The sequence below is a fragment of the Ictidomys tridecemlineatus genome, chromosome 12 (genome assembly GCF_052094955.1).
Source record: "Ictidomys tridecemlineatus isolate mIctTri1 chromosome 12, mIctTri1.hap1, whole genome shotgun sequence".
Taxonomy (NCBI): Eukaryota; Metazoa; Chordata; class Mammalia; order Rodentia; family Sciuridae; genus Ictidomys; species Ictidomys tridecemlineatus.
The window spans coordinates 119,962,511-119,985,854 of NC_135488.1; the positions used below are offsets into that span (position 1 = coordinate 119,962,511).

The 23,344-nt window shown below is 47.6% G+C and overlaps 1 protein-coding gene across 1 annotated transcript; it reads left to right on the forward strand.

Moving 5' to 3' along the window:
- The first annotated feature begins 14,024 nt into the window (after positions 1–14,024).
- On the forward strand, positions 14,025–22,676 carry Alkal2 (ALK and LTK ligand 2). The gene is made up of 5 exons (XM_005327379.5): positions 14,025–14,915; positions 16,261–16,314; positions 16,392–16,472; positions 19,034–19,099; positions 22,079–22,676. The coding sequence occupies exons 1-4, from the start codon at positions 14,657–14,659 to the stop codon at positions 19,096–19,098; spliced, it is 459 nt and encodes a 152-aa protein (XP_005327436.4). The 5' UTR covers positions 14,025–14,656; the 3' UTR covers position 19,099; positions 22,079–22,676.
- Positions 22,677–23,344: the final 668 nt, after the last annotated feature.

Consider the following 23,344-nt stretch of genomic DNA (forward strand, 5'->3'; position numbering starts at 1 on the left):
GTGAGGCACTGATTCACTGACTCATGAACCCCTGTTGATGTCTGCTAGGTGTAATCCTTCAGCTATCAGAGAAGTCTGCTGAGAGCAAGTCTTCCCAGGTCTCATGATGCTCACGGTGGCAAGGAAGCTGGTGGCTTTGATGTGGAGCTCACCAGAGGCAACTCAGCATGCACCCAGGCCTGCTGCACCCTGCCAACCCAGCAGCACAACCCTATGGAGCATCATGGGGGTACTGGACTCTGCTCTGCATGAACAACACCCAGGTGCCTTCCCTGGGTGCTGAGTGGGGCAGTACTGCCCAGAAGCCACTACCATGCAGGTCACCCCTGCATGAGCCTCTTATTGTAGAAATTCCTAAGATTCACTATAGAAATTACTGGAGGTCCTCATTTTTATGCGCAAGAAAATGATAACAAATTGTTGTTCCTTCTTTCTCTTCTCCTCACTTCAGAAACATCCTTTCCATTAAACCCAAGGGGGAAATACCAAGTGAGTATTAAGTGAATGAACTTAGGAACAAGTGAGAAACCCAAGCAGCACCTCCAGCACAACACAGGTAGCGATTTGGAGGGAGCTGCCCCTGAACCAGCAAAATCTTCTCTTGCACGGAGATTCTACCTGCTGTGCAGCCCCACATTCCTCCCAGCCTGCACACATCAGGGTGTGCCCACCCTAGCAGAGGCAAACACACTCATGCAGTCCCAAGAGTCCTGCAGACTCGACAAGGGGACTTGGCTAGGTAGGACTCTCAACGTCTGGTAGGGGTCTGACATCTCTCCTGCTTGAGCTGACCTTGGTGCTGCCATGCGTCTTCATCCTGAAGACTAGCACTGGCTCTTTCTAAGTCGCTTTAGGGAAAGCTATCATTCTCTCCTTATCTTTGTGGGGGCTCATGTGTTGCTGGGAGCATAATGCCTTCAGATGCCCTGTCCTGGCCCCTGAGAAGTGACCTACAAGGGTTCAATCCCATATCAAGCCCACAGAGGACAGCAAGGCAGTTTTAGAGTAGTTGATGTGCTTCCATTTTACTTTTTAAAAAGAGATGGTCAGCCTCTGGAGGAGGGAGACTTCACACATCACAGAGGTGTGCTCCTCAGCTAAGTGGCCAGCCTCACACATCACTGGCCTCCCATCAGGCTCCTAGCGAACCCACTGAGAAGCAGCACCCATCTCTGGATGAGCAAAGAACACTGAGCAGAAATCCTCAGGCAAGATAGGTGAGTTTTGCTCTGTTAAAAAGTATGAGATGTAGGCTGGGAAGAGAGAGGGTTGGAGAAGATTGGAACTGTCTGCACCCATCTGTTCTGGAGTGGGGAAGGGGAGAAGCAGGCTTCCAGGGATGGTTTCCCAACCCCAAAGGAGAAGTGGGCACCTGACTTGTCCTGTGTTTCCAGTGGCCCTCTAGCTGCCACATGTTCTCTATGCTCCAGGTATCGTTCCACGGAATACGAGAGACGTTCTGTGCTCTCTCAGATGCTCCTTGGCAAAGTTAGCCATTGACACAGCACAACCAATAACTGTAGATGCTGTAAAACAAGGGGGCAGAACCAGAAGGGGAAATACGGAGCAAAAGCAGGGCTGGCTACAGAGTGCACAGAGCAAAGCCTCCTGGTCAGCAGAGCGGCCAGATTCCAGCTGGAACAAAATTTCCTTTAACAGTAGCATGAGTGGGTGGGGTGGTTGCCATAGCAATGCCAGCAAGCTAGGGCCTTTTGGAGCACCAGCTCTGTGTACTTGCTGAGTCAAAGTATTCTGACAATCTGTGACACAGCTCTCACCTGTAGTGTGTTCCTCCCTCAGGAAGTCTGATTCTTATTGGACAGAAGCATTGGCACAAACTGGGTTAAGAAACAAACTGACAGAGAATATGCAATACGTTTAAGAGAGTACAGATGTGTTGCCATGATCTGCAAACTCACCACATCACATGGCCATCAGCACCCAGGGTGTTTCCTCAGATGCACCAGCTCTCTGGTCCCCACCCTGACCTGTTTCAAAGGAGGTCACCCCTGTAGCCACCTGCCTCTGCCCTCCTTATAAAGTAGGCACCCCGCACGTGGTGTGCATGAGAAGCCAGAAGGAAGGTGGGAGCATAGAGCCCTCCAGAGCCAGTCTTTGCCTCAGCTCTGCCACTGTGACTTCAGGGTTTGAATTCTCTGAGGACTGAGAACAGGTAAATACTTTAAACATGTTTTTAGGCCATGAAACTCATCATTTTCCCAAGTGTGACAATAGGCAGGCCCTGTTGGATGAAAGCAGTTTCCTAGATGAGGTGAGGTCAGCACCTCATGTTGAGACTCCTGCCAGGGCTTGGTCACTAGTCCAGACCCTAGCTCAGCCCCAGAGCAGCAGTCCTAATCATGTCAACTAACAGGACAGCAAGAGAAACAAATGAAGACTTTCACACAGACACTATTCAGCAGGAAAACATCCCACTGCCTATAAGATGGAGCCGGCTCTGCTCCCGGACAAACACCAGAGATGAAAGAGTTCATCTGCATAGGGAGAGCCTAGAGCCAGGCTTGCAGGCAGCCCTGGGTCACAACTGGAGGGCCAGGGGCTGGCTCACTGACAGGTTAAAGGAATGTCCTGGGGTGAGTTTGGTCATAGGTACAAAGAAACCTGCTTGTTGTGGCTTGACCAACTAGAGAACTACCTCTCTCAGGTGAGCCGTGCAAGGCAGGCAACCAACCCTGAAGCAGGGGCCAAACTTTCTGCTTCAAGAGTCCTGGACTTAGCTTTTGTCTTTGTCTTCATGGTTTCCAGGTGGCTTTTGCTTGAACGTTGAATGTGTGAAGCTGGCCAAGGCTCCTGCTCTTGGCTGGGCTTCCATAAGTGAGAAGAGGAGGAGCTAGCTATGCCTGCTGCCTTCAGCTTGATTGGCTGGTGGCCTCTCCCTTTCTGCCCCCTGTGTCCATCCTCAAGGGAGCTCCTGAGTGGAAAGAGGGATGCATGCTGCTGTGTCCCTTTCCTCTGCTGAGAGCCACGGAGAAACTGTCTTTCCACCAGAGGTCATCTCTTCTGCACTGCCCTCTCCCTGGGAGTGGAGGGAACTTCCATGGTTGTTGCAGTCACCCTGGGGCTTCCTAGGCCCATTCCCCGTCATTATATTCCAATGACCAAGCAGAGTGTGGCTGTCCCTGACTGACCAGCTAGCATCCATGCACACAGCCCCACCCACATGCTCCTCCTGTCCAGAGCCCAGGGCTCAGGCCATGGTAAGTGCTCCCATGAGGACCATGTGTGGTTCCTCCAGGCCACAAACCTGAGACTGCCCATCAGCAGGACCGACATGCCTGGTGGAGGAGGAACAGGGATGGGCACCATCAAGTCTGCAGTCGAGAAGACTTAGTGCCCTCTGTGGATGTGATGCCACTGCTGCTGGAGAGCCATGGCGGTGGGGGTAGCCCCCAGGGTGGGCCCCAGTAGCTCTTGCCACCTAGCCACAGTGGGTACTTTACGTGTCATTGTGAGCCATTTCTGAGTCACTGCTCAGTTGCTCATTTTCGGCCTTTGTATTGACTGGCCTGAGATGGAGGCTGATTTGTGGATTTGGATGTGATATGTGCATTGTCAGCTCTCAGAAGGAAAACATAATCCCAGAAGCAGAAAGTGAGAGAGGAGGTGGCATGGAGAGCACCAGGACAATGGCTTCATCTAATGTGCATGAGGATTTGTGACGGGTAACAGGACAGCCGGAAGCAAGACAGAAGAATAGCTGCATTGGACATACCCACAAAGCAGTGGTTTTCAAGCAGTCTGGCCTCTTTACCATGGCCTGAGTGAGTGCCTCTCACCTTCTGTGTGGACTCCCAGGGCCGGTGAACTTGCTGAGAGGCAGACCTGATCCTCTGAGTGAGGTGGAGTGGGTGCACTGTAATCCCTGAGCACATCCCAGCAGCACCTCCTGTGGTGGCCTCTAGGCACTCACAGGCACAGACGAGATCTGGGCAAGCTCCTAGCCTGAACTGACCAAGAGAAGTACACACCCCGGAGAGGGCAACTGCACAGTGGGGGGCAGTCTCTGCTCAACCCCAGGCCGTCTCAGAGACAGCGGTGATGGTGGTGAGGAGGGGAACGCACTTTGGCAGAAGGGGTGGGCCTGGTGTCACTGAGGCCCGGAGAAGCCACTTCCACAGCACCTCTGTTCTCTGCAGCCAGAAAGTCTTAAATTTAATATTAAAATAATTATGGTAAAATAAATGGAAAGAAATAATCAAAATAATTCTAAAGCAGTCACATATTATTTTAAAAATCCATTTCTACATAGTGACATAAATTTAGACTGACCAAAAAAAAAATAACAATAATGGATAGTGATTTTCCTTATGAAGTCCTTATTTGCTTTAAAAATAAATTACCCACAGGTTCTTCAAATAACAAATCTCATTAGCACATTTAAGATTCATTTCGACTTAAGTTTCACCAATATCCTCGGGATACATGTATGTAAGTAATCAGAAGCACACCCTTGGGCCAGCTCAGCAGGATGGCTTGCAGGGAGTTGTGCCTTCTGCAGAGGGACTTGCTAAGAATGTGGGGCAGCAGCGTTGTAGGTTCCATGTCTCGTTTTGCATCTGATTGTTCTTGTATGTTGTAGAGTAGACATTGACATATAGCAGTTTCTCAATACTGAACACGTTTTAAGAAATGGAGGAAGTTGTAATTACCATACCCCTACATTCAGGGCTGTTCTTTCACAAATCTGCTAATCATAAGAGTTCAAATAAAAGTCAAAGCTGTAGAGGCTTTCACTTCTTGTACATATCAGAGAAAACCTGGGCCCAATGAAAGCTATGATTTGAAGTTGACATAAATTTGCTTTCACTGTTTTCTATCACTCTATGATTTCAACCTGCTGACAATAAAAACGGAATTTTTTCATATTGTGGTATGTACATGGAATCAGTCATTAGGAATATTCATCAAAGTCTGGGCAAGCACACAATCATAAGCAGGAAGAACTGTCAACTACTTTCAGCCAAAATATCTTCTCTACCCTGCCCACTGCCAACACCTCACCAACCAGGCCTGCACAGGGGCAGGAGTGGGCAGGTGTCCCCCAGCCCACCTGCACACCCAGGACCATCAGTGACTGGGTCCCAGCCAGGGCCTGTATAACAAAGCCAGCCCCCAAGGTTCTGAAACTTGCAGGTGGCACTTACCTTCTTCCCTGCACACCATTGTTGCTTTGAAACATAAATACAATTTAAGGGTCAATTATCAAAATGTGCAAGGCTATTTGGTCTTAGTATATAGTTATGAAAGATACAGACTTTACAATAAAATTTCCCTTTTAAAGATTGGATCCCTTCTCAAATTCAAATATTTCTACATGGGGAAACAATGATTACCCATTGCCATCTGTCAAACCTCACTTGTGCAAGATACTGTTCAAACTTTAAACACAGAACTGTTAGAATCGACCATTATTATCCCTAGCCTGATGATTTTCTGAAGTGCATTTGAAATAAAAACAACGCCGTACATCAGCAAGACGTATACCTAAAACATTCAGCTTCACAGCACTGATCAGTAATCAGGGGAGCTGGGGAGGGAGCCTGTGGCCAACCCCAGACCCAGCCTCTCAGTTCAGAAAGCAAGCTGACAGGCTCCTGCAAGCTCCCAAGGACCCATGAAAAGAACCACAGTATGAACTTGGTAATGACCTGTGACTATGGTGACCTGTCCACACAGACAGGACAACAGGGAGGGTTCCAAATGGACCTCTTCTGAACACCTACAGATCCTCTAAGGGGGGCCTCAGCTCAGCCAGTGACAGGGCATGACCTCATGTGTCAGTGCGGACAGTGTTCAATTGAAAGTCAAGCTTACAAGGCCATAGGAACATCAGAGACTGGCACCTCAAGCTGTGATGAAAACACATGAGGAGGGGAATGATCCAAAACACCCTGGATGCACTTTGCAGAGTTTTGACCACATTGCAGCGGAAGCCAGGGCACCCAGCCGACCTGGTCCTGGGAAAAGCGGGCCCTACACACCGGACACCACAGACACAGCCACTCACTGCACAGCACCACTGACTTGAAGGGGGGCACCTTCAGCCCTTGGGGCAGGTCTCTCTCTCACTTCAAGACTGCCATCTAGAAACAGTGCCCAAAATGCAGCACAGAGAGGAAGGCCAGGTGCATTCGTTCAAAGTCATGAACAGCATGCAGAATAATGCTGCCTGCTTTGGAGTTTATCAAGAACATTAAATCCTCTTTAAAAGACCCTGTGTCTACAAGGGATAGGTGCACCTCCTCTGGGCACATGAGGACAGGAGCTGAAGGGACTGGTCTTGGGTGCAGCCAAAGTGCAGGGCAGACCCTATTGTCCCCGCTGAGTGCTCTGACTCAAGCTTCTCCCTGTATTCAGAAGCTGACTTGTTACTTCCTCTGGAATTTCACCCTCAATCCAGGCATACAGGAACAAAGAAAAACCTCAGAGATATGTCTAAGAAAGTCTGCATTATGCTGAGGATGGATTAAAGAAAGGATCTTCCACATAAAAATGTGAGCTTCTAGAGCTTGTGGCAGAGAGGTGCATGGATTACAGACTCAAACACATCTGAAGACTCTAAGGAGATTTGTTCCAACACTGACAACAGCCAACAGAAGACTTTTAACATGAAAGAGAACAAGGAGCATGCTCACAGCAATGGCTTCTTGAAGGCAAAGGCACAGAGCTGGTGGACATGGGGTCTTTCCATGGTCCAGAGATCCGTACAATACCCAGAGCTGTGCCAGTCCCAGTGCCTGTCCATCTGTGCATAGTTGAGAACACACCTGGTTCTCAGCACTGGTCCCCTCTGAGAAGCCCAGTACCATCCACCTGGACAGCCATCCATTTATGTAGCAGGAAATGTCCTGACTGAAGAACTGTCATCCTCAGTACCCAGACAAAGCTGAATTAGGGTGCTCTGCTTTTATAAAGCTTACTTTTGTATTGCATTTCTTGTTAGTAAATTTTCTATTTATTTTTATAAATAGGCTTATTTATATTTGAAAGGCCAAGTCATGGGAACCATGTTTGCTCACTGCAGTGTGGCTGACTGGGACTGTGCTGCCCACGGTGGTCCAGGACCAGTATTTTCTGAGTGAGTGAATTGCTTACTTTATGGTAGTTATAAACAGTTACTACTTCAAATTTTCATTTCTTTTTCCCACTACACTTTTAAGTGAACTTCAAGAAGTGTTCATCTCTAGGAATGCCATTGTCAGGATGAAACGATATAGAGACAGATGATCTTCCCAGGAAGCACAGATTTTTCTCTGCTTTCCATCTCATTGCCACACCTGGTTTTGTGCTCCCTCTTATATCTACAGCAACTCATGTATCAATTTCTCTGCTCAGTGATAGAAAGAAGGATCAGATGGGTAGATGATGGATGGATGAATGGATGGATGCATAATGGAGGATGGATGAATGGGTGAATGAATGGATAGATGGATGTTTAGAAGATGAATGATTGCATAGATGAATGGTTGGATGGTGGAGGATGGATAGATGGGTTGGTGAATGGATTGATGGGTGGATTGTAGATGGATGGATGGATGAATTATGGAAAATTGATGGGTTGGTAGGTGAATGGATAGATTAATGATGAAGGATAGATGCATGAGTGAGTGAATGATGGATGAGTGGATGGATGAATAGGTGAATTGTAGATGGATGGATCGATGGATGGATGGGTAGATAGTGAATGGATGAACAGATGGTGGAGGATAGACAGATGAGTAGGTGAATGGATGGATGGGTGAAGATCCTTCACTGACAAAATTGCCACTTTCCATAGTCCTTTTGGTCCTCTCTCTTTATCTAGCCCCAAAGAACAAATCTGACTATGTCAATCCCCTGCTCAAAGCTCACCATGTGTAAGGTTCAAAGAACTTAGAATAGCATTTAGAATGGCCTCTTCTCACTCATTTCCTCTATCACACTCTGCTCTAGAAAGGGACTCTGGAAGTTGGAGTTTCCAAATATGCCATAATCTTTTGTACTTCCATACCCTTTACACTGGTTTTCTCTCCTCCTTCTCCATAACCAAGCCTCCACACACATGCATCATGTTCTGTCTAGTGTTCTTTATCATACAACTAATTTGAGGGCAGAAATACTCACCAATGTCATGAGCACCTGAGAGTTCAAGTGTTGGCCATGGGATATAGGAGTGAGATCCTCGGTGTGGATTTGCCCTCCAGGGGAGGTATAGACTTGCATTTGTCTCGTGTCTGTTTAAAGCCTGAGTTCTACAGGACCAGAAATCTGCCCCTATTGATGGGTGCTGCTATGGTCTGAATGTTTATGTCTCCCCCAAATGTGCATATTGAAACTTAATCCTCAATGTGAAGGTATTAGGAGGTAGGGCCTTTGGAGTGGAGCCTTATGATGAGATCAGTGACCTTCTGGATGAGCCACTACTCTGAGCCTTCACCCACTGGCCTGGACCCTGAGTCGCTGGCCTGGACCCTCAGCCACTACTCTGAGCCCTTACCCACTGGCCTAGACCTACAATCACTGGCCTGGACCCTTGCTCACTGTTCTGAGTCCCCATTGACTGATCTGAGCCCTCAGTCACCATCCTGATTGCTGACTGGTCACATGAAAACTTACTAATTCAGGATATTTCAGTTCACTTGCTAACTATAGTTTCAATGCAGCTGCAAGCACGTCACAGATTCTGATGCCCCAGACACCCCATAGGATTTGAAAGATGCTGTCTTTCAGGATGCATTGTTAGAAATGACATCAGGGGAAGGGAGAGATACACCATGAGACAGTACATACCAAAAGACTTGGCCATTGTTACTGCCAATTAGCTGGCTTGTAAAACTTTTGCACACTGCACTATGAACTTAACAAATCTCAATGTTCACAAAACCAGTTCATTGTCCCAAGAGCAGTAGGTCCTCATGTTGTTTCCCTGACAGAAGTGCAGAAAGGGGCTCCAGAGGAAATGCCACCCAGCTGGGGCAAGGAGTGGGAAGTAGTGGCTCTGGGCTTCTCCCCTCGTCCACACTGTACTCTGGAGAGCTGCCCAACTGTGCCCCCCTCAGCCTATCATTGCAGCTGGACTCCCAGGTCCCAGTCCCCCTTGGGAGCTTGCCTATTCACTTCTCTCTGTCCAGCATGCACAGTACCTGACCAACATAAGCAATTCCCACCCATCATCTAGGGCATTTCAAATGCCCATTTCTGTAAGGTCTTCCAAGATAGCTCCAGGAAGGCATCCTCATGTGACTGACAGTAGATTGACAGTTAGATCCTTCCTGAATGATAAGATCCTTCTAAAGAGATGTCCACATTCTCCTTATATTTCTAAACACTGGTTTTCACAGCATAGGTTTCTGTGATGACTGATTTTGGCATCTGCTTGACTGGGTTAAAGGATGCCTAGAAAATTGGTACCAAGAAGTGGGTGGTTGCTGCGCCTGCAGCTCTGATGTGGACAGGCCTTTGGTATGTGGGAAAACTTGGAATGCCATAGTGGAGCCTAACAAGCCGATCTGGTGGAGTCTTTGAAGACCAGTACCAGTAGCCATGTGGACAGCAAAGGTGATACTGCCAAGGTTTCTGATGGAAAGGAAATTGGAGACTGGACTAGAGGCCACCCTTGTTAGGCTTGGCAAAGAATCTGGTTGCATTTTTTCTCTGACCTGGGACTTTGTGGGAGGTCAGGCTTAAAGGTTATGAATCAGTTTGTCTGGCAGAGGATATTTTAGGGCAGCACAGCACTTGGACTGTGGCATGGGTATTACTGGCTACTTTTAGCCAAATTTACAATGATAGAAAAAAGAGCAGAGCAGAAAGATTTGGGGGGAAAAAACACAGTCTGGGGAGAAAAGGAGTTTTACAGGTATGGCCAAGGAGGGTTTGTCATTACTGCCAAGAACAACAGGCCAAGTGCTTTGCACCAGGACAAGAGGAAAGATGTCTCAAGTGCATCTCAAGAGGAGGCCAGACCCCACCACCACAGCTCAGAGATGTAAAAATGCAGAATTATTTCCAGGACAGAGTCTTTTGAGAAGAGAGCCCAGAGTATGCTGCCCCTACAAAAACACGTGCCTAGGGATCTGGCTTCCCCATGTACTGCCATACAGGCACTTGAGCACAGCTGCACTGTCCTGAGTGGGCCCAGGCCCAGCCCACCTGGCTGAAGACTGTGGCACCATCCACTTGATGCTTGGTTTGCAGATGTGCAGAATGCCAGAGTTCTGAGGCCATGGGAGTTCCACAAGATCTCACAGGGAAACCTAGGAGCCAGAGAGTGTACAGCAGGGTCAGCCTACAAACAGTCCCTGCGAGGGTGGTATGTGGAGCTGTGAGAGTGTAATTAGACCTCAGGAAGTTGGAGATGCCAGGAATGCAAACCCAATGAGGCAAGCACAGGAGCCAGCCAGAGGGGGCTGTAGATGTCATGCCTGCCCCTCTCCCCAAACCCCACTCAGTCCTCCTCACTTCCAATCAGGCCCATGTCCAGGTCCCAGAAAGGGAGGACCCTGAATTGAGATAGCCAGGCCAAAGGGCAGAGCCATACCTGGGCCTCAGTTTCTGTCATTTCATCTCCTGCAGAAACATAAGGAATGCAGTATTTGCGGGTCTCACCTGCCTACATGAAGACTCTACTTTGTTCAGATATTCCCATGAACCATTTTGGCAGTTGACAGCCCTTTTACTAAGTGGGTAGGGTCTTTTTTTTAACTATTGAGAATGGGTGTGCATGTTCAAATTTATTCTCACTGTGGCCATCAAGACATGCCAGGGTCAGGTGTGGGGGCTCATACCTGTAATTCCAGTGGCTTGGAGCCTGAGGCATGGGGATAGCAAGTTTGAGGCCAGCCTCAAAAATTTAGTGAGACCCTGTCTTCAAATTTAAAAAAAAAATTAAAAAGCTGGAGATGTAGCTGAGGTGGTCAAGAACCCCTGGGTTCAATCCCTGGTATCAATAACAAACAAAAAAAAAACATGCCAGGCTGGGACTTCCAAAAGTCCAAAGCACCAATGTCTCAAGACTTCTCTAGCTGGAACTTCTAACTTAAACAGAAGTCCACATGTCCTCAGGCCTTTCCCATGTGAAAGTCCTCTTCATCTCTGCTGTAGGTGGAAAAATCTGAATAAAGTCCATCGTGCTGACTGGTATTCCAACCCTTACTGCAAAATGTGTAATTCATGCCTCTTCTGAGCTACATCATGTGGTGTTGCAGAAGCAAAAGTTAAACCAAAGAATGTGAGAGGCCCATGACCTGGGTGTCCTTAGCATAGGAGGGAAAGAATCAGGCAGGAGGCCCCTCATGGACACAGGCAAAGCTGCTACTTGTGAGGCTGTGCTCCTGCACTTTCTTAGGGAGACCGTCCTATGAGCAATCTTGGCTTCCTAAAAGCTTTGGTCATTCCTAGCAGACTGATAGCTACTGACTGGTAAAGGCTAAACATGAAGCAATATTCATCATAGCACATGAGACTATCTTTTATGAAAGGTGATTGTTTTCTTTCTAATGAGATATTAGGTTGTTAAATGAGTGATATAATAGTTTAAAACCTGTTAATACATACCTTTGTCAGAAGTCTTTGTAGAGAGTTAATATTCATCTAAAATTAAATTAATACCTCTTTTGACAAGACAAGAATGATTGTGGCTGGGGTGCTGCAGCTTTCCTTACACTGCTTAAAACTGAGCAAATTATATTCCTCTCATTTGCCAAACATCTTGAATAAAGGTTGAGGTGCTCACAACAACTAACTCAATTCCAGCAAACAATTTTTTTCAATAATTTCAAAACAGTTTGTTGCTAATTTTCCAGCTTTTTGGATCCTTGACAGTAGACATTTGTTCAGTTACTAAAGGAGAGAATTACATTATTTAATATAAATGCATTACCTCTTCGTGCCTGAAAGTAGATAGATAAGCTCATAATGATGACTTCAAGTGAATTACCTTGAGATTTTTGTAGGAAACACTGCATTTTTTCACGTATTTTTGTAACAATCAGAAGATCATGTAGTTTTACACTAGGGACAACTCCAGCCTCCCTGTTTTACACAAAAAGAAGTGGAGAGACCAAGTGACTTATGACACAACTTCCTGTCTCCGTGAGCTGGTACATACCTGCCTTCTCAGGCCTCAAAGCAGGGAGTTCAGCAGGTCAGACTGCGCTTACATTGAGCACAAGACACATATTTCTGGAAGCTGGAGAGCTTCACAGAGTTCATCCCAGCAACACTGTAAATTGAAAAGTCTAGGAAAGACTAGTAAACCAGTATAGTCTTCTATTTAAACTCTATAAATCTGTGTATATAACATGAGCGGCACTAGGAGTGACTTTAACACAGAACTTGACACAAGTGAATGAAAGAACGCCTGGAGTTTCTAATCCTTAACTGTCAGGTTTCATGGATTCAAATTCCAACCAGGTGCTGGCTCTGTGCTGTGTAGGTATCTAGCTTGTGAGTGAGGCTGAAGCAGCATCCACACAGTGGGCATCAGGTCCCATTAAAAAGTGTAAAAGAAGAAGGGTAACACTGGTCGAAACTTCCTTGTTAGTAGTATTTGTGGGAAGTAGATCCCACTGATGTCCTTTATAAAAGTGTAGTTTTTCATTCTGTGAAATGCTATTTAAAAATACTATTTAGGTAAGTCTAAAATAACACATGCTTAGGCTGGAGCAACAGCAGCAACGACAGACAGAAGCTTCATCAGCTCCCACTACCTTGCTCACCAGCTGTGTGCACACCCCCAAGCCGCCAGGCTACCCTGACCGCTCACCCAGCCAGTACCAAAAAGCATTGGGCGGCAGGCGTCGCTCTTGCTAGAGGAACTTAAAGAACTTAAATTTCTCCCTATTCATGAAAAGGGAAATGGAGAAAGGAAAAATATCTCATTTCATATGCCTAATATATTTGACATGAAACTTTACTTTTTCCTGAGTGTATTTCAGCAGAAACGTTAGCATGTTAGTAATTTTTCTTGCAAACCTAAAACAAAACAAAAGCCTTCCTGGGAAGTCAAACCATTTGTTTTTAGAGAGCAGATATAGACATGCCCAAGGGTCCCGCTTTAGTATCTCCCACCTCTACCCCACCTCTACCCTGACATACATTTTTTCTCCCCAATAGACCTAGGGAAGAGAGCACACGGATGATAGACAGAACTGAGCCATTCTCCGCGGTCGCTGGGGGACAGTGACTTTAGCCTCCTGTGGAGGCGCGGGTTTGCGCGCGAGAGCGCACCTGCACCTTGGCAGCATCTTGGTGCCACCGCCCGTGCAGCTGCCGGTTAATGGTGGAGGCTTTTAATCCTCGCCCACTCTCTCCCTTTCTGGGACTGGGTTAGAACACCTTTCCCAATCAGATCAGATCTCCGACTTGGAAGACGTCCAGCTCTTGCCCAGAAAGCACCAATAAAATGGGAAAGTGCGCAATTGATTGATAATACATTTTACAAGAAAAAAAAAATCAAGTAAACTATGGAACCGAACCCTCACAAAAGTGTTTGGCTACATCCAAAGAATCAAACTTTCTTAAAGACAAAGCCCTGGAGGAAGTGCCCAGGAGCAAACGACCCGCGGCCGAGGGTCCACATTCGGGGCGCAGGCGGAGGGCCCCGCTCCGAGGCCCGGGAAGGGCGCGGGGTCCTGCCGTTCAGGGCGGCCCACGGGGACCCGAGCGTCGCCCCGAGCGTCACCTTCTTCGGCCCGGGGACCCTACTCGGGCGGTGAAGACAGCTCGGGTCCCGAAAGCGGCTCTGGCCTCGCCAGCGGATTCCTTCAAGCCGGACAGACGCTAATTGACTTATTAAATGGCGAGCAGTCAGCATCTCCTTCTCAATAGCCCAGATCTGCGTTTAGACAAAAACAGATCCGAGTTCCTGGTAAAGGCGTTTCTTCCCATCCTGTCACGAGTGACAGGAACGGGGAAATAGACTGCGGGAGAGGGGACAGGAGGCGGGAGCGAGGGAGCGCAGAGGAGAGGACGCGCGGAGACCGGGAGGAAGGGGCGGGGCGGGGGCGAGCGGGCCGGGGGGGGGGTCTGACGAAGATCCGCGCGGTGGGAGCGCTCGCGGCCCTAATTAAAGCCGCGCGCGGGCCCTGGGGACCCGCCTGACGTCGGCGGCCGGGGATAAGAAGCGCGGCAGCCGAAGGACTCGGCGCGGGCACCGGGCGACCGCGATCCCCTCGGAGCGGCGGTTCGCGTCCCCTGCGCTCGGGCGCCGCGGGCCATGGAGTAGCGTCGCGGCCGGGCGGACGACGCGGTGGACGCGGGACAGACGCCCACGACGCGGGCGGACGCTGGGCGCCGGGCACACAGCCGGGCGCAGGTGGTGGCGGGCGACGCGGGCAGGTGCGGGCCGGGCCTCGCGTGGCTGAGGGCTCCCGGGCGCGGTCCCGGTGGCGTGGGACGCCGGCGGACCCGAGGCCCGGCTGCCGCTGCGAGCGGCGGCTTCCTCGCGGAGGTGGCGAGGCGCCCGGAGGCTGAAGAAAGTTGTGTGGACGCCGGGCCCCGGCGGACACCGCGTGCGGGGAAAGTTGAGGGCGCGCGGCCCCGAGGCGCCGGTGTCACCGCGGTCGCCCCCGGCACCGGTCCCGGAGATCTACAGACCCTACCTCCCACGCTCTCCCTCGGTCCTCGCGGCCCCACAGCCCTGCGACCCGGGACGATGCGCGCGCCGGGGCGGCCCCTGCTCCTGGGGCTGCTGCTGGTGCTGGGCGCAGCAGGGCCCGGCCGGGGGCGCTTGCAGCCCCAGGGACCCACGGACCGGCAGACGTTGCTGCGGCTCCTGGTGGAGCTGGTCCAGGAGCTGAAGAAATACCACTCCGGGGAGTCCAAGAGGCTGCAGGTCCTCAGCGAACCGGACTTTGCCCTGGGCCGCAGGGAGGCCTCAGACTATGGGACAGACTCAGAGGAGCAGAGAGTGGGTAAGTGTCCCGCCAGTGTGGACCCTAGGGAGCAGAGAGCGGAGAGGGTCCTGGCTGTGTGGATCTGAGGGACAGAGTGAGTGCTCTGGGCAGGCAGTGTGCACAGAGAGGAGCAGTGGGAACTAGGGTCTGCTCCCAACTGTCTAGCTTCCATGTCTGACACACTCGATTCATATTTGCTTGGAAATGGAAATGAGAAGCACATTTTAAAAGATAAATCAAGTTGATTGTTTTTAAAAACCAAGGGGTATTTTTTTTTTAAAAGGAAATGGGAATTCTGTGCCTGAGGCTTGCAGATAATTGCCCCTAGTTTGCTTATAAGATGTGGAGCTGTTGCCTAGGTCAGGAATGTGCACCGAACTGGCGTCTGTTATTTTGGAAATGGAAGTATTCTAAGCACAGCATTTCAGCTGAGAAGAAATGGTCCAGAGCTTTCCCCTATGCATTGGCCTTCTCAGAGAGCTGCCCCACAGGGAATTTCCCAGGAAAGCATGCAAGCTTTTAATGCTTTCATGACACAATTAGGTCAAATATGATAAGGTCAGTTTATATGGATTGACTCAGGTGAGGAGTAAATGAAGACTGACACTAGTTTCCCCCTTGTACAAAGAAGGCTCCAGTGCATCTGTCCCTGTGCAAGGAGCCAAGCATGCTTCCAAAGTGCAGCATCACATACATCGCAGCAAAGTTCCTAACCCACATCAGGGGACAGAGAGTGACAGAGCACTGTTAGAAAGCAAAGGCTGGAATCAAAGAATGGCAGGGCAACCGTGCTGGAAGCAGGTGCCAGTGCAGAGCAGGGGTGTGGAGCTGGCTTGGGAGCCTTCTCCTGGGAAGTCTTGGCTATCTTACAGGCCAGGCCATTGTGCCTTTCCATTCATACCTTCCTGGCAGGTGGTTTAGGCATTTAACCCTTTTTTCTAAATATATGTCCAGAAAAATGTAATGTTCTATCACTCAGCTTTTGTTTGAAGAGTCAAGTTTTCTTTCTAGCACTTTGAAATGTCATGGGATTTGATTTAAAATGAAGTGTCTAAAAGTGATTTGTTCCTAGCAGCTAACCATTTAAGAAACAAGAAGTCTTCTTCATCCTGCAGCTCTGTGGCCCCTGTTTCTATCCTAGTCATAGAGAGTAGACAGATATCACTGGAACTTTATGAGTAGGTAACACTGTTTGAAGAAAAACATGTCCCTGATGTAGTCTTCATTCCATTGTATGTGAGGATCCAGGGGGCTCCCATACATGATGCTGTGGCTAATTCACATTCGTGGGTTTCTCGACTTTAACTGGGGATCACATTAAACATGGTTTCTTCAGCCAGTGTAACATTTTCTCCCCCTACAGAAATTGTCCCTCGAGACCTGAGGATGAAGGACAAGTTTCTGAAGCATCTCACAGGTGAGACCCCCGCCCCCCGCTGCCCTCCCTGCTCCTCTGTTCTCTGTGTTTTCATGGCCTTCTTCTTCCTGTTCCAGGTCCTCTCTATTTCAGTCCTAAGTGCAGTAAGCACTTCCACAGACTTTACCACAACACCCGAGACTGCACCATCCCGGCATGTAAGTGAGCAGCCTGCCTTCTAAATGCACTGGGGCCGAGTCTTCACTAGCTAAGAGTTGGGCCACCATCCCCAGAGATCGGAAGAGATAGCTAACCTCTGCATCAGGCAGTGCCACACTGAACAAAACTTACGTAGTCTCTGGAATTAGTCCATGCTTGGAGTAGGCTGAATGCTTTGATTCACTTTCTCATTTGCTTATGAATTCTGGTGTGGTGTGTATATTTGTTCTGCTTAAATGTGACAATCAGACAGGTGAAGCATGAGTCCTTGAAGTACCAGCTGCCTGTGCAGAGGCCTGGGGTTTACCTTTAAGTTGGCCTGGATCTTCAGGTCACATTCTTGATCTTGTCCAGTGCTGTGACCTTTTTTTACATTAGTGATAGCCTCATCACCCAAGAATCTTTCAGTTGTTTCAGAATTCTGCACTTTGGACTGCCTTATTCTCTAGCGGAGAAATGTCATTTGCTCTCATATGTCCAGTTCTCAGTCATGGCTGTCCCCTAGGGCTTCTTTCCTTTCTCCTTGGCATGCTTCCAGCTGTTTGGCCATAACAAAACATTTTATTTCCCCAAAAGTGGCTCTTTGTGCTCTCCATAAAGCTATTTTTTAACTGGGACAACTTCCACCTCATTCAAGGCTGACAGGAGAAAAACCATGAAGACTGCTTTCAGAGACCACCAAGGCCAGCAGCCTGCCAGAGACTAGGCATCTGTCCTGCCTTCCAAACAGAGCCAGATCACAAGAGGTTGTTTTCCTTGTGGGGCAGCATAGCTGCCCTGGTGGTAATGTGCATTGTTTAAGAGCTGTGTCATACACCAAGAACTTTGCTAGGGCCATTCATATCACACCTGTGGGTCTCAGCCAGTCAGGTAGCTTGTCTAATCTTTCACTGTAAGTAAAGTTCCTAGGTTCACAGGGAGCATTTCTTGAGCACCATACAGCTCCATCTCAGCTCATGGCACATTGACTGGAGCCTTTATTCCCACTCCAGCCCTGCTTTCTTTTTTTTCAAAATCACTCACATGCTTCCTGGGGCCAAAGAAGCTTTTTATTGTTTAATGTGCACATATTTTAAGTTCAGTATTATAAGAGTAGGACCATGAATTTTACATGTGGAAGAGACCCTAAAGAAACTGCTAATCCTCTCTCTCACAGATGGAGACAATTTTAAATTGCTCATTTTCAGTCAATAGGTGTCAGCAAGGCAGGATTCAGGTATCGTGTGTCATCTCTGCAGTGTCTTTTCCAGGATGCCATGTTATGCCAATGTTGTCCACCTCCATTTGGTTGCAAAATACCAAAACTCCTAGTCACAGTTCACCCCGAGTCCCCAAAGGTGGAAGGCAACATGTGTGTGCACTTAGATGTGTGGCTGCCTTCTCCTCTTCTCAGCCTACAAAGAGCTGGAGAGCTAAGTTGACCACTTCTAGTTTGCTTTAGGCAGCATAAAAGCATATCCCTGGAATTCTGACATGCTGGAAGTGGAAGGGGTCTCAGAACCTTCTTACTCTGTGGTCCATGGGAGCCTGCTAGAATGCAGAACAAAATCCCTCCCAGACCTAAGGAATGGAATCAACATTTAACTATATCCCTAGATGAGCTCTGTGCATTAGGGTCTGAGGGGTAAGATTAGACACATCTGGATTAAACAGCATGGGCACCAACTGGGATCTCTGGACAATTTACAAATGGAAGTATTTACAGTTTGCCAATTAGACCATCCTTGAGGTGACCAGCTGCCAGTGGGTAGATAGTTTCCCTGCTTGGAACACAAAGAGTATGAACTCTAAATATTTAGAGTGGAGTAAGTTCCTTGTCTGACACACTGTGCATACCTATTATTGTCAATTTACCCATTCATTCAGATTCTTAGTTCAGTATGAGCACTTCCCTTTTTAAGTTGGGTTTTGTTGCTTCTGAGAAAGAAGTGTTAGTAATTTATAAACAAGTGTAGCTTTCCACAGAATTTATCCTGAGGAAATTCCCTTATGGCTGTGGTCACAGAACCTTTCCATGGATTCTCTGAGGTAGCACCTGGTGGAATAGAGTAATGGGGAACACCAGTCTGCATTCAGAAACTCATTTAATTCAATCTCCAGCACCCCTCCTCCTCCTCAAAAAAAAAAAAAGGAAAATTAGCTTATTAGTTTTTTTTTGCTGTCCAATCCGGGTCTGTGTTCTGCTAATGTGACCCACTTTCTTTAGGACATTAACACACAACTTTTTGCAGCATGGTCAGCTCAGTTTACACATGACCTAAAAGTTTAGTCACGCAAGGGCATACTAAGATTCTGTGTTCTTGTAAGCAACACTACAGGCATTTCCATGAGCTCTGACATCTGCTTGTGATGCTAACATCCTTGAAGAACCATAAATTATTAAGTCAACAACTTAGAAGCCATGAATGTAGATGACAGAGTCTGTGTCATTTCCAGGAAATTCAAAATATTTTTTAAAATGGCTGTCTCAATTTATATACTTCCAAAAATTGAAAAATCTACTGTTTCTTTTAGTGTTGTTCAGATAACTGAAAGGGTCTGTGGTTTATTTTTGCTGTAGACTATAAAAGATGTGCCAGGCTTCTCACTCGGCTGGCCGTCAGCCCAATGTGCATGGAAGGATAAGGTAAGCTCCCCACAGCTGTGTTGGCCACTCCCTGAGGGTCAGAATCTGGTTTGAGACATGAGGAGCTCAGAGTTAGAACACTCATCCTTTGGCGGTGGAGTTAGCCTTCCTGAGAGAACTTAACACCCGAATAGCTCAGAAGGCTACCATGAGGAGCAGGTGCCCCCTACTGGCGGTCCAAGCAGCCCTCAGTCGTCCAGCCCGAACTTAAACAGCAAGGAGCAGGCTGGTGGCTGACTTTGTGTAGATGTGTGCCTGAACTAGGGCACTCACTTAGAACCATGCCCATTTCCTTTCAGGCTTTCATTCACTCACTGCCACTGAGAAGTGAGTACCAGTGCTACTCAGTTTACAATGGGCTACGTCCCAGCAAATCCATCATCAGTCAAACACGCATTTAGTACGCATAACCTAGACAGTGTGCTGGCTGGAAGATGTAGCTAGAGGCTGCTGCTGCCTCACAAGGAAATTGTAGGACACATCAGCCCAGGAAAAAATCAGAAATCAAAATCTGAAGCATGATCTGTACCTCTTTGTTACACCAGGGTAAAGTTAAGACATCGTGAGTCAAACCATCCCAAGTAGGGGCCTGTCCATATGTGACTAGGTGTCCATGTGAATTTTATGCTGTATCTGCTAAAGGTTGGGAATCTTTTTGTACCAAGAGGCTTCAACAGAATAGTCATCCTCTTTAACTGTTCTCATCAATGGTTTTCTTAAGCTGTAGTGGCAGACATGTAAATGAATTTTCAAGAGTTTAATTTTACATTGGCCTCTCAAGGTGTGCTGTGTAACAAATAGTATCAGCTATTGTCCAGGAAGACAGCAATGGCTAGGAGGTAAGCTTTACTTTCCTGACAGATGCCACAGGACCATCACTAATCCTGCACCAGCAGTAGGTGGCTATAGGTAGTAAATAGCATGGTGCACCAGCTCGTCTCAGCAGTCAATGAGTGTGGTGCTTTCACACATGCCTAGTGTGCAAAAGCAGCAGAGGCCGATTTGGATTCTGCTGTGTGCTGAGCTAGTGCGGGGGGCGAAGGGGGCTTCATGACACTATCCTCACCATCTTCACATCCTCTCATCCCCATCAGGAACAAGTACCCCTGGAAAGAAGAGCAGCACTGAGGACAGGGTGTGTGGGTGCAGAGGGTTACAGAGGTTCCCTGGCTCGCTATTTGGTAGAGGTGTTCTGAAGCCAGTCAAAGCCAGAAAGTGCAGCTTCCTACTTCCCTCCACATCCTAAGCCCATCAGCTGCCTTGTGGCAGGCAGGCAGAATACTCTTTCAATTCATGAACAGACATATAGCCTACTTTCTTTCAAGCCAAGAACAGACATATAGCCTACAAGTCTCCCATGGGAAGGTGTGGGGAAGACAGGGCCTTTAGCCTGCCATCACTGTTTAGATGTTAGCCACAGACCCTTGGAAGTTGCCATTCACTTACAAGTGGGGAAGGCAAAGGTGCCCTTGCCCATCTACAGAGCTCCAGCTACATGTTGCTATCTTCTTGGCAGACCACAGGTGGACATTTGGCAGACCATCAGGGACACTGGGCTTATGTGGCTCAGCTCTGGCCTGCAGAGGGATAAGATCAGGAAAGTAGCCAGGGGAAGGCATCCTGTGTGCTGAGCCACAAGTCCCTGGCATGGCCTGCTGTCCCTTGGTCATTTCCCCATGTGCACTGCCAATTGTAGGATGAAGGCATGTGCTTGCATGCTTCCAGGCCCAGGGCCACCTGTTTGCTGCAGTCACGGTTGTCACAAATGTAGCCAGGTTCATTTTGGCCAGGAAATGGGTAAATTTAAAACAGTGGGATTTCTACTGTGATGTTGTCATGACTTTTATGTTTTAAAGATTAAATTCTTCCAAAAGTCTTAAATTGCAATAGCTAACTCCTAACTGGCTGGGTCACCAGTGTAGACACAGGTCAGTTTCTCTGTGCTTCACAGCTTGGCTTGGAACATCAGTGAGACCCTCAGAGGCAGAGCACATGTCCCATGACACCCATGGTGGGGATGATATACTGGGAACCCTAAGCAAATGTTCTGCCAAGTGGCCATGCCATGTCCCTCTGCTGTGCCCAGTGGCCTCTTCTCCATCCCACACACAGGCTGCAGGGTAAGATCCCACTCTTAGCACCTGCCCAGAGTCCAGAAGGGCCGGTCTCTAAATCGGCCAGGAGCAAGGGTCAAACTTTGGGCCCCTTCTCTGGAGCTCACTGACCTCAGACCAAAGAGAAACTTCATTCCCTACATCAAACATTCCTTTACAGGTAGTCGGATGAAATGCCCAAGTTCAGGGATATGTTCAAAAAAGTGTAGTTCTGAGCATATGTAAATATCTGCTTTATCCTACAGGCTACAGCCTCTTAAACTTGCAGGTGTCCCCCACTTTTAAAAATGACGGGTAGGGGCTGAAGTTGTGGCTCAGCGTTAGAGCACTCACCTAGCACATGGGAGGCCCTGGGTTCGATCCTCAGCACCACATAAAAATGCATAAAATGAAATAAAGGTATTGTGTCCAACTACAACTAAAAACTAAATGTTAAAAGAATGAAGGGTAATCATTATTCTAGGAGTACCAGAAACCACAGCACTCCTTTTGCTCACCTGTGAACAGAGGTAGAAAGCTGGCCAGCCATCTCGCAGAGTAGCCACCAGCTGCAGACCCCATGGAATGAGCCTGAGGCTGTGACCACACACAGAGGGCCAGGCAGCCCAACATTCCTGTGCTAATGCTAATCAGAGTTCCCATGAGTAGATGGTTTTCATCCTTTGGTGCAGTGAGCATATGGTAACTGCAAAACTGAGTTATTTTCCAGAATAAATGAGACTGCTTTTTGGAATGCACAGCTATATGCACACACATAGAGACTCCATGTTTCTAAGTGTGCTCTTAAACAGCTAAAGCAACAGGTCCTCTAGCACTGATAACAAAGTGTGTGCAGCCACAGGACACCAGATGCATTTGTTTTCAGCTGGAAGGAGCCACACAGCAGGACCCTGAGCAGTGCCTTGGAGACCAGCCGGACAGCTCTCCACACCCACTCCATGTGGACAGAGGTTTATTTTTACAGACTCTTCCAAAATTCCTTTGCATTTTGTAAGCTGTTGACACTGTTTGCAGATATGTATTCAGTAAATCAGTGTACCTGAAGGAGATCCTTGCCATTATATCTTAAAAAACAAGAGAACACTTCACATTTGATGTGCAGTGTTATGAGAGACTATTTCATTTTCCAGATTAGATGAAATCACAAAAAAATTACTTTAGAAACATAGGCAGAATCTTAAACTATATTTTCATAGAGCATATAGTATGATTCGATATTTTGTATTACTTTTACAATTAAACTCCCAGAATATTATTTGGACCTGCATGAAAAATTAAAAAAAAAAAAAGAGGTAAATAAAAACTTCAGTCATGTTTTGAAGACAGTGGAGTATAAATTTGTGAATATATCCAGGCCAGTTCCGTTTGTTCTTATACGGTAAATGAAAAACAGCCCTCCTGCTATTGTGCAATATGTAAATACTGTAAATAAATAATAAATGAACAAATGTTGTTATAATGAACAGTTTTTGGAGTGGTCCTTTACTTCTCTTGGGTTCATCACTGAGCATTTGTGGCTTACACACTTAAAAGTCATAAGTGAATGGAACTCAACAGCTAAGGATCCGTATAAAGGGCAATTAGCATTTTCTAATAGCAGAGGTTACTATGCATCAATGACATAATCTCCTGAGGTAGCTTGGTCTCTTTGCTAGTTAAGTACTCCAAATAAGTTGTATCCACTGTTTCCCAGGTAAAGGAACTTTAAGACTTGTGAACAGTTAGGGTTGGATAGATCTTGAAAAGACCTGGGATCTAATTAAAAAGTTAAACTCACAAAGCAGAGAGTCCCTGGCCACAATGTGAGCAGCTGTAGGGACACAGCATCATTCTATAGTTTGAGAGTCTGCATTTAAGATGCATATCAGAGAGAACTACAGCATTTTTTTTATTTACAGGGATGGAAAGGATTAAGAAATACTCCTGACAATGGGATTACAAAGCAATTACTGACAGGGAACAGCCCTGACTTCTTACTTAAACCTGCTTCCCTACTGTGGCTGATCATTTGACCTTTTCTTTCCAGTTCTTTAGCTTGGGGACACCATTATCATATCCCTAACCTAACCTCTGGAGTTTTCTGTGTGACACAGTAATTCCACCAGGACCCTCACTCAGGGTGTCCGTCCCC

Excerpts from the sequence above, each read along its gene's own strand:
- Alkal2 (XM_005327379.5), top strand. The coding sequence starts at position 14,657 with ATGCGCGCGCCGGGGCGGCCCCTGCTCCTGGGGCTGCTGCTGGTGCTG. Across the intron at positions 16,315-16,391 it reads GTTTCTGAAGCATCTCACAG|GTCCTCTCTATTTCAGTCCT; the intron begins GTGAGACCCCCG and ends TTCCTGTTCCAG. Across the intron at positions 16,473-19,033 it reads AGACTGCACCATCCCGGCAT|ACTATAAAAGATGTGCCAGG; the intron begins GTAAGTGAGCAG and ends TTTTTGCTGTAG.